General features: G+C 38.6%; 1 protein-coding gene across 1 annotated transcript in view; it reads left to right on the plus strand.

Moving 5' to 3' along the window:
- Nucleotides 1-11153, plus strand: part of FRAS1 (Fraser extracellular matrix complex subunit 1) — a gene marked incomplete at its 5' end in the record, with an annotated part of 258570 nt that overhangs the window by 154156 nt on the left and 93261 nt on the right. The window contains 4 exons of the mRNA XM_008577934.1: nt 3508-3656; nt 3842-4004; nt 5677-5812; nt 10113-10303. Coding sequence (XP_008576156.1) covers nt 3508-3656; nt 3842-4004; nt 5677-5812; nt 10113-10303 — 639 coding nt within the window. The remainder of the gene's footprint in view (nt 1-3507; nt 3657-3841; nt 4005-5676; nt 5813-10112; nt 10304-11153) is intronic.

Raw genomic sequence — 11153 nt, forward strand, 5'->3', positions numbered from 1 at the left:
GTAAAAAAATAGCCAGTAAGTGTAACTTAAATGATAATACCATTTAAAATAACATTAAAAAAAATTATACCCCTTGGACCAAATCTAACAAAAATCAGGCAGTACTTCTACAGGAAAAATTATAGCTCTTAAAAAGCACTAAATAAATATGCTATATGCATTAACAGGAACATTTAATGTTGAAAAGATATCAATTTTCCCACAAAGTGATCTTCCAATTTAATTCAGTTTCAATCAAAAGCCCAATGGATAAGCTGATTCTAAAATATATAAGAACAAAGGGCCACAATTCTGAAAAAAATGGTAGGAGGGTGGGGGAACTTGCCCTACCAGATATCAGGATTTATTATAAATCTACAGTATTTAAAACAGTGTTACACAGTAATATATTAGAGAGTCCGGAAACAGACCAACATGTGAAACTCTAATATAAAGCAGAGATAGCAAGCCAGACCAGAGGAAACAGGAGGAACTACTTATAACCTGGACCTGTACAAAATGATTATTCATATGGCAGAAAAAGGAATTTGTACCGCTACCTCAGACCCTACACAGATATGAACTCCAGACACATCAAGTACTTAAATGTCATAAGTAAAGTTTTACAGTTCTTTGTAGGATATAGATGAATATTTTTATTATCATGGGGAAGGGAAGATTTTCTTAAACTAGAAACAAGAAGTGCTAACTATGAAAGGAAAAATTGATAAATTTGACTATATTAATATTAAATTTAAATTCATCGAAATGCACCATAAAGACAGAAAACAACCAAAGTTACAAATTAGAAAAAGATATTTGCAAATTAACAAAGAAAATATAAAGAACTCCTGCAGATTATGAAGAAAACAATAATCCAATAGATAAAATGAGCAAGAGATATGACTAGGAATTTCACAGAAGAGGAACCCATATGTTCAGTAAACATATGAAGAGATAGTCACCTTTATTAGTGATCAGGGAAAGCAGATTAAGGCCATATACTATATTGTATCAAGTATTGGAGAGGAAATGAATCTATAGGAGGTTCTTTGCTGTTTGGAGTATAAACTGGATCGACCCTTTTGGGAGAGAATTTAGCATTGTCTTGTGAGGATAAGTATTCATATACCCTAACCATTCCACTCCTAGATTCTTACCCAAGAGAAACTTTCACATACACACCAAAGGACAGGTGCAGGTATGTTTATAGCAGTACTATTTGTAACAGCAAAAATGTTGAAACAAATGCCCATCAACAGGATAACAGATCATTTGTGCTATTCCCACTTGATAGAATATTAGAGAGCCTCGAAATAGATGAATTATAGTTGGACATAACAATATAGATGGATATTAGCAGTCTGCTATTAAATAAAAAGAAAAATAAATCCCACGGAGTAGAGCTAACTCCACTTTTATAAGTTTAAAAAATAAAACTAAAAATATACTGTGCAGTAACATATTAAACTGCAATAAGAAATTCAAGGAAGAAAGAAGCAAAATTAAAAGTGATAGAAGGGCCAGGACAGGATGAAGTAGGAGTTTGTAGGTGAATGTTAGTTATTCCCACAGTTCTGGTCCTCCTATTGAATGGTGAGTTCATGGATGTATAAATAATAAAAAGAAAATGAAGATGTGAATACAAAAGGGATAACAAGGTCTTGAAAAAGGAAAGTTACATGAGATCAACATCTATATACTTATGCATTTTTGTGTACCCACAATGTCTTGGATATCCTAAAATAGTGATTTTCTTTAAATTTGACAGGGTATTTTCAGGGGAAAAAAAGTCTATCCTATTTCCCACTTTTTCAAACAGTAGTCACTTGAGATTTGAAATGTAATAAGATATGCCTGACATGAAAGAAGCATTTCTTTGCCAAATTTGCCAACGTTAGAAGCTATTCATTCTAATGAAGAGCCAGGAGCTCTGTCCCTGCAGTTTATCACCATCTCAGAAGACAATACCTTAAAACTCTCTGCTGTCTTTTTATAATTCTCTCTCAGAAGGAATTCAGTAATATTAGGAAATAATATTTTGGAAGCCTACATATTGTGATAACTCATGTAGAGAAATAGTGGAACTTTAAAATTAGAGTATAAATTTAGGTGAAATTTTCTCTATTTTTGCAGCTTTGATGAATTTTAGTTCCCTTTCTTCTTAGGGTCAAGCAATGTGAAGAAATATGAAAAATTCTGTGCTCTTGCATTGAGGCTCTGATCTGCTAACTTAAAAAGGCCGCTGGAAATAGAAATGAGAATGGACTGACACCTGCTGACCCTGGCCCACCAGGGGGCATTCCCAGTCTGTACTGCAACCAACTGTACAACACAGCCATGAAAATTTGCATTTGAGAGTACAATTGACCACACAGCATTTATTTTCATTGTTATTTTCATTGTTGCTGTGGTAAAGTGTAGAGTGCCCCCATTTTCACAATCAACTGCTCTAAAAGACAATGACTCAGAGAGATTTTCCAAGATGATGCCTGCCTCCTAGATATTTCTAAAAATATCCTTGAAGAGAAAGGATTTGTTCATTAAGACATTCAGTTGTTGTCCGTGTAGAAACACAGAAAGTCAGCTTTATTTCTCAATAAACAATGCAGAGAGAAAGGGAAATGGTCTTTGTTAAGATTAGGTATCTTGGGGAGTGAGCATCCATAGATTCAGTCCTGATGGAATGAGATCCATAAGACTTCCTAAATTCTTTTGTTAATCTAAAATTTTATCATGTTAAATATTACTTAAAGTGAGTCATTGGCTAAGCTAAATAACTTCTAATTTTTATGTTTCACAAAACTTTATCTTTGTATTACATGTTCTAGTGGAATTTTACCTGTTTCTAAAAAGCAAGCCATCCTTTCTAAATTCTTTTGTTAATCTAAAATTTTATCATGTTAAATATTACTTAAAGTGAGTCATTGGCTAAGCTAAATAACTTCTATTTTTTCTGTTTCACAAAATTTTATCTTTGTATTACATGTTCTAGTGGAATTTTACCTGTTTCTAAAAAGCAAGCCATCCTTAGGAACTCTTGAGGAAGCCAACATCTGTGTTTATAGATAGATGACTTACAGCTGATGATGTTTTTTTCTTTACTATATGCTTGTAATAAAAACAAAACCTTGTGTGGCTCTTAGAGTAATGATAGGACATCTCTTTGTTTTATGCCCCACACCTAAAGTGCATTTCCCCACGGTTATCTTGAGCTACTCCTGGAAGAATACATTATCAAAGAGGCATTTTAGGAGGAGTAAATAATGGAATTTTCATGCAGTTTAAAATGATGTTGCTTTATGTCAAAAGGAAAGAGACTTTTCCAGGTAGCAGAGAAGTAAAGAGGCATTTTAGGAGGAGTAAATAATGGAATTTTCATGCAATTTAAAATGATGTTGCTTTATGTCAAAAGGAAAGAGACTTTTCCAGGTAGCAGAGAAGTAAACACCCATAGATCTTTAACTACTGGAGCTATTTCTTACTGTGAATGTACATTCATGTCCTGTCTCATATTTGCCTGATTAGGACGATTCTTCTCCCGACTCAGAGATCTGGATTCTGTTAAATTCTCTGCCCATGTATGGTACTCTCCTAAGAACCTCAGGACCTGAGGTGGAAGAACTCTCAGAGGTTTCCAATTTTACGATGGAAGACATCAACAACAAGAAAATTAGGTACAAAATCAGTTTGTGTTATTTGATCGAATTTTTTAAACTTGTGTTTAAATATTTAAGCAACTGATTGTAGCTCCCTTGAAGGAATATATTGCTTCAGGCTCCACTTTTAAACAAAGATGCAGTCATCTTACCTGGCTAGTCAGTATAGCTCATTCTTTTGATTCTTCTTTTGGCCTTTACAGGTACTCAGCTGTGTTTGAGACGGGTGGTCATCAAGTTACAGATAGCTTCCATTTCTCTGTCTCTGACATGGACCACAACCATCTGGACAATCAGATGTTTACTGTCATGGTCACTCCTGTAGAAAGTCCACCTCCAGTCATTGCTTTTGCTGACCTTATCACGGTAAACAGTTTTCAGATCAATAAACAGACAGCTAGAATCTGTGGTAAAGGATTTCTGCTTAAATTGGCTGCCAAGTTCTTCCTTCAAGATATCCAGGCAATGGTATTAAGATATGCATGGTTTCTAGTCATGAGTTTTTCAAGAAGTATGAAAATAATTACATGCAGAAAATCAAGCCATTACATCCACATTATCTAGTTAGACAACAAATATTTATGTGCTAGACATTATGCTAGATGTTAGTATTGGGAATAAAATTAGAAATAGAATATATCTTTGAGGAGTTTACAATTTAATAATGGCAGCAACTAAAACATGGTCAGTGCCCCCAAGTCACTATTAAATCATGTTGATACCTGTCACTGTAAACAATATTGAGGGTTCCTTGGGAACGGGGCAGGGGGGCAGGGCTATGTAATATATTGATCATTGAAGTTACCCAGACGTATGTTCAAGTGCCAGTTTCGTTACTGATTAGCCAAGTGACCATTAGCTGAGTGACCTTGGACCAAGTACTTAATCCTGCTTAGCCTCAATTTCCTCATCTTTAAAATATTGTTATTCTTACGACATAAAGGATTTCTCTGATGGTTAATAAAATCCAGGGATAACTCCTAGCACAGTACCCAGTGTATGGTAGGGATGCCATAAAAGTTAAGTCACTTTTCTCTTTTTGCTCTGTGTACATACCGTAATGCCAAAAGCTCAGGAGTTTTTCTGGTTTTGTTGAACAACAGAAAATTCATGAAACTCTGTGTTGTTTCTAAATGGTTCTGATATCCCTCCCATTTTTCCATTTCCACACCTTGGGGAAGCCACTTGGACCATCCACATTCCCAGAGTCAGGGCACTCTTCCACCTTGTAATTTATAGATCTTCCTATAGTTAGCCAAGAGTTGTTCAGTGTGAAATGGCTTGACCATTTTCAGCAGGCTAGCAAAAAACAGCAGGCTCAGGTTGCAGAGTTAGCAAAAAATCAGGGCCCTAAAGGAAAAAGTTAGTTTGAGCAACTGCTTTTACTTGTACTGATTTATTTTCCTCATTGACATTAAGATAAGCACTAACTTTTAGATATGGTAAGCCCTTTCTTCCTGCACCCTTATAAATATATGATATGAGGGAATAAATGGGACTTTTATTGTGGATGGGAATGCCCATGGAACAGAGTCACCCTCACCGTATTCAAGGGAGGGCTGGATCTATCATCCTCTAGCTGTGGGCTTTTGAATGTTGATGCGGAGGAAGGCAGCTATCGTGTCATGTGGCTGTACCGAGGTGGGTGATTAGAACGGGCCAGAGCTGCTTTATAACCAGATCCATCACTGAATGAAGTGCAACTTTGAAGGGAGGCATGGAAGTCGTGTCTGAGTGTAGCTTTGAGAGGCACTGAAAAATTGTCTGGCTTCAGCAGCATGCACATTCCTCATCTCGTCTATAGAGGATCTGCCTCCTCAAAGAAGTGGAATTGGTGCTGGAAGGTCACCCCAGGCAGCACTTTTCCGTTCAGTTCTTTTTTACTGCAGTTACGTGCAACCACCCAAGAGCTCTACATTCTTTTCTTCCTTAGGTTGACGAGGGAGGGAGAGCCCCCCTCTCATTTCACCATATTCGGTTCTTTTTTACTGCAGTTACGTGCAACCACCCAAGAACTCTACATTCTTTTCTTCCTTAGGTTGACGAGGGAGGGAGAGCCCCCCTCTCATTTCACCATTTCTTTGCCACTGATGATTATGACAACCTCCAGGGAGATGCCATCATTAAACTAAGTGCTCTGCCCAAATACGGCTGCATTGAAAACACAGGAACAGGTACCAGCTTTGCTTTAGAATTGTTCAGGACCTGGAAAGATGGGAGGGTAGAGGGAGGTGTTTGTGCCCAATTAAACCTAGAGATGGAGAACTAAAGAGGAATGAACCAGTTTAAAAGAAATGGAAGGTAGAACTGTTTCATTCATTCAACAAAATTTTACTTAGTATTTTCTGTGTGCCAGGCACTTTTTAAAGCACTAGGTATAGATCAGTAAGAAAAACAGACAAAATCCCCTACTTTTATGGTGCCTTAGATCCTGGTGGGGGGTGACAAATAGAAAACCTAATAAATGAGAAAATTATGTAAGATGTAAGAGGGTGAATAAATGCTATGGGTAAAAAAGCAGGGTAAGATTGCTTTAGATCCTGGTGGGGGGTGACAAATAGAAAACCTAATAAACGAGAAAATTATGTAAGATGTAAGAGGGTGAATAAATGCTATGGGTAAAAAAGCAGGGTAAGAGGATTTCACATGCCAGCAATGGGGGTGGAGCGGCTTGTGGATTACACTCAGAAATGAGTGTCAAGGAAGTAAAAATCCCTGTCCTTTTATTGTTAGGGAGCTGCAGTTTAGCTGAACCATAGCTTATGTCTCAGCTCCTTCTACGGAATTGACATGAATTAAAATGCATGCTTGTCTATCTGTGACACTCTCTTCAACATCCCTCCCAATCCACCTTCTGCCCTGGACCCACTGGTGGTTGTCACAGTGAAGGAGAGGCAAGAAGGCATGTACTGTCCACCGTCCCCCTGAGACCTGCTGTGATTGGCAGTTGAGACAGCTCATTGCAGGTTGCTGTGCTGCTGCCTCTGCAATGAGATTCCTGAGCGCCAGTGCTTGGCTCTAGTTGGCATGCAGCTAGCAGCTCCCACCAGAGGACATTGACTGCAGGTGCCTCTGGTCGGTATGGTGCCTGAGATTTGAGCCCGGTTACTGGAAACTTATTTAGCAGTGGTCATGTTTTCCTATACAGAGTCTTGGGTCTTTCAGATTTGTTGATTACTGAATTAGGTTCATTTCAACAAATGTTTGTACTAGATACAATCGATGTCAAGATAAATGAGAGACAGACCTTGCCTCGAGTGGGAGATGGATATCAAGACTGATAAACTATAATAAATGACAAGTGTCAGGACAGGAAAAAGAACAAAGCACTGAGAGAATACATAGGCCAAACAATTACTTTTACCTGAGAAGGCAGAAAAATCTGAGGAAGTGACATTTGAGTTGGAATCTGAAGGATTAGTGGGAGTCACCATGGGCAGAGGGAAAATGGCATTTTTCACAGAGGGAAGAGCATGGCAAAGGTGGGAAATCATGAACGGATGTCTGCCCTCGACCTTTTCTCTCCATGCGGTCTCTTATTAAACCTTCCTAACACGGTTTTACATTAACCTGGAACGCGTGGGGGATCATAGATATTCCATGTAGAGGAGCATCTCACTGGTTACAAAATCAAATTTCTGGCAAGCTTTATCCTCTCTAAAAAGTGGTTCTCAAATTTTAATATGCATAAGAATCACCTGGAAGCCTTGTGAAAACACAGCTTCCCCAGGGCTTCTGTTTTAGGAGGTTGGTGCAGCCTGCAAATTTGCATTTCCTACTAGCTCACAGGTGACACCATTGCAGCTGGTCCAAGAACCACACTTTGAGAACTGCCCCTCTACAGTAACATTGATATAAACCTGGAAGTAAGGAAAAGGCATTCAGGGGAGCAAACTAATTATCCCAAGGCACATCAGCTAAAGGTATCCCACTCTTTGCTCCATAGGAGAGGTCCCTCTGCCTCTGCTTAGAACCGAGTCTATTTTATGTATATAAAACTAGCTACTGAGATTCAAAAGCCAACTGATCAGAACATCTTTTTAAAAACTGTTAGAAGAAGCAGCTTTTACTTCTTACCAACAAGAAGGGAAGAAACAGAATAACTATAATGTTAGGTATGGAATCTGGATTCATTTAGGACCAGCACAAACAGGATAGGACCCACCTTGATTACCTCTGAGGCATTGGTATGTTCCAGCGCAGAGCAGCAGGAGATGTTCGTAATGATAGCCTGCGTGCATCAAGCACTATTGTTTAAGAAGGCAGGGAAGCACATTAATAGGAACGATTTATAACAAAATACAGAAGATGCAATTTTAGAAACTGGAAAGATTATCAGTGCTTAAAGCTTCACTGACAGGTTCACTTATTGAATAGCTTGCTCTCCCAATGATCTAAAATAAGGCATTATTATACTTCTGTATATTTTTAGGCATCATTTACTTTACTTAGGCTATTTTTGACCCAAATAAAGAAGCCACATTTCCCATATTGTTATTGATCAATGGAGGGAGAAAATAAAAATTTGAAGGAATTATAGTAATTCTTTCTGGAAATTGTGAGCCGTATTCCTAGGGATTATTGGGTCACTGGTCACTTAGACCGCTCTATACCTCTCTATGCTTCTGGTGTCCAGAGGAATCAAATATGAGGGGTAAAGTTTAAGAAACATCCATGTTATTGAAGAACAAATATTTGTCTTGAGCTCTTCTTTCAAACAAATTGTAAATAAGTAAAACCTTTTCATTCCTAGTCTTTCTGTTGGGATGTCAACAAACATGACACTGTCTGTAATTTAGGAGGCTAATGGCCTTTTAATTTATGGCCGGATCCTTGCAAAGGATCATGGAGAAGGAAAGGGGAAAGTCTTGTTTCTTTCAGATCCGCTAGCTACAGTTTCCTTTGTTGATATATATCCAGGGAATGTTGAAGACATAGGGTTTATTTTTCTCTCTATCTAGAAGGAAATTGTGGCAACAATTTAAAATCAAGCAGTTAGATTCAAATTAGAATCAAGTCAAAGGCAAAGACATCCATGATTTAGACATTGCTTATTCTTCCCCTTGGCCTTTTACAGTGTTTGGGGTTGAGATGAGAAGAAGAGTAAACTGGAGCCAGCACTTTCTGTGGATCTCTGAATGGTACCCGGGCACCTCAATGCCTGAATGGCACCTGAGCTCTGAATGGTACCCGGGCATCTCAGTGCCTGAATGGCACCTGAGCATCCCAGTTTCTGAATGGTATCTGAGCTCTGTTCCCTGAACGTCACAATAGCCCTGGTATTCTATCCCAGGAACTGGGATCTGACCCATGCAGAGGTTTCCTTAGGGAACTGGGAAATCAAATGAAAACATGCTGGAGATGTTTCATGTGTGTGTGTGTGTGTGTGTGTGTGTGTGTGTGTGTGTGTGTGTGTGTGTGTGGGAACTGGGAAATCAAATGAAAACATGCTGGAGATGTTTCCTTAGGGAACTGGGAAATCAAATGAAAACATGCTGGAGATGTTTCGTGTGTGTGTGTGTGTGTGTGTGTGTGTGTGTGTGTGTGTGTGTAAAGTATGCAGTTAACCTTTTCTTATCTAGAGAAAGAAGGTTCCCCTTGCAGGATATGCCAGACAAAGTGGTATTGAAACTGGCTGGAACTTAAGGCAGAACCTTTGCTATTGGATTGTTATTTGTCCCAAGACTTATGCAGTTAACCTTTTCTTATCTAGAGAAAGAAGGTTCCCCTTGCAGGATATGCCAGACAAAGTGGTTTTGAAACTGGCTGGAACTTAAGGCAGAACCTTTGCTATTGGATTGTTATTTGTCCCAAGACNGAACTGGGAAATCAAATGAAAACATGCTGGAGATGTTTCCTTAGGGAACTGGGAAATCAAATGAAAACATGCTGGAGATGTTTCGTGTGTGTGTGTGTGTGTGTGTGTGTGTGTGTGTGTGTGTGTGTGTGTGTGTGTGTGTGAGAGAGAGAGAGAGAGAGAGAGAGAGAGAGAGAGAGAGAGAGAGAGAAGTATGCAGTTAACCTTTTCTTATCTAGAGAAAGAAGGTTCCCCTTGCAGGATATGCCAGACAAAGTGGTTTTGAAACTGGCTGGAACTTAAGGCAGAACCTTTGCTATTGGATTGTTATTTGTCCCAAGACTTACGTTATGAGAGATTCCTAACAAAACAACCACTGATTCTATGCTATGTAAAGTAAAAACATTCTGAGTGCTTTCATGTACATTATCTCATCTGATCCCCTGAGGAAAGAGCAGGGCAGACATATCCACTCATAGATGAGAAAATAGTCAGTGTGGTAACAGGGATCTGACTCCAGCTCTTCCAGTTCCTGGCCCTGTGCTTCTCCCCTCTCCCAGCTTTATTCTCAAGCATATTTTCCTCTCTTGTGAAAAGTGCTGTTTTGTCTTCTAATTCAGCCTACTAAGCAGAAATTGATGGATCAAGGTAAAAGTCCTCTTTTGATGTTGATGCAGGTGATCGTTTTGGCCCTGGAACTACCAGTGACCTAGAGGCATCCTTCCCCATTCAAGATGTCCTGGAAAACTACATTTACTACTTTCAGAGTGTTCATGAAAGCATTGAGCCGACCCATGATATTTTTAGTTTTTATGTGAGTGATGGAACCAGTCGTTCAGAAATTCACAGCATCAATATCACCATCGAGGTAAAGATTTTGGAAGCTGGAAAAGTTGAGCATTTGACCACAGTGGCCCACCATTAATTAGCTTTCTTTATATGACCTCAAAAGCAAAGACGGTTGGATTTGACCTTCAATTTTAAAGGTCAATTTAAAAATATATCCTTAACCTTCAGGAAACGTAAAATTAAGGTTGGAATTTGGGAAACAGTCTGAGTTGGGAATGTGAATTTCAATTTCAGGGTAAAATTTATTCATTCTATGTGAAATCAGTTTGTGAGAGTCAGACAAAAGACTTGCCAGTCCATATTTAGATGAAAACTAATGTATGCCTATTTTCCTCTGAAGTTATTGTGTGTGGTTCTACGTGCATGCTTGCCTTTTCTTATATTTTTAATGCATTTATTCATTTAATTGTAACATCAAATAATTGTGTTCCTTGATGATGTACTTATTCTCCTTTGAGCAATTACCAGGCTAGCTCTACCACCAGAGGGAGAAAGACATATAAAAGTTAAATGTCAGAATGGAATACACTCTGCCTTGGAAAAATAAAATGTATGGAACCCTCAGCACTCTTGAGGGACATGGGGGTGGGTGGGACTGGCCCAGGAGCAGGGAGACAGCTTTAGGAGCCCACACTTTCAAATATGGCATACTTCTAAATGGTATGCATGGGGTTTTCTAAAACAGTTCTGAGTTCAAATAGTGTGCCCTTTTATCCCCCAAATATAGTTGTACTTGGCAAATCATATGTTCATTTTTTTTGTTTACAAAATACGGTCACTGTGCCTATGGAAGATATCTGAGAAGACTTTTGGAGAAAGCCCATTAGCTCCTTTTCAAGGAGACATTTTGTTTGTGTTACTTGCTCTCT

Source organism: Galeopterus variegatus, unplaced genomic scaffold, assembly GCF_000696425.1.
Source record: "Galeopterus variegatus unplaced genomic scaffold, G_variegatus-3.0.2 Scaffold1607, whole genome shotgun sequence".
NCBI classification, from domain to species: domain Eukaryota; kingdom Metazoa; phylum Chordata; class Mammalia; order Dermoptera; family Cynocephalidae; genus Galeopterus; species Galeopterus variegatus.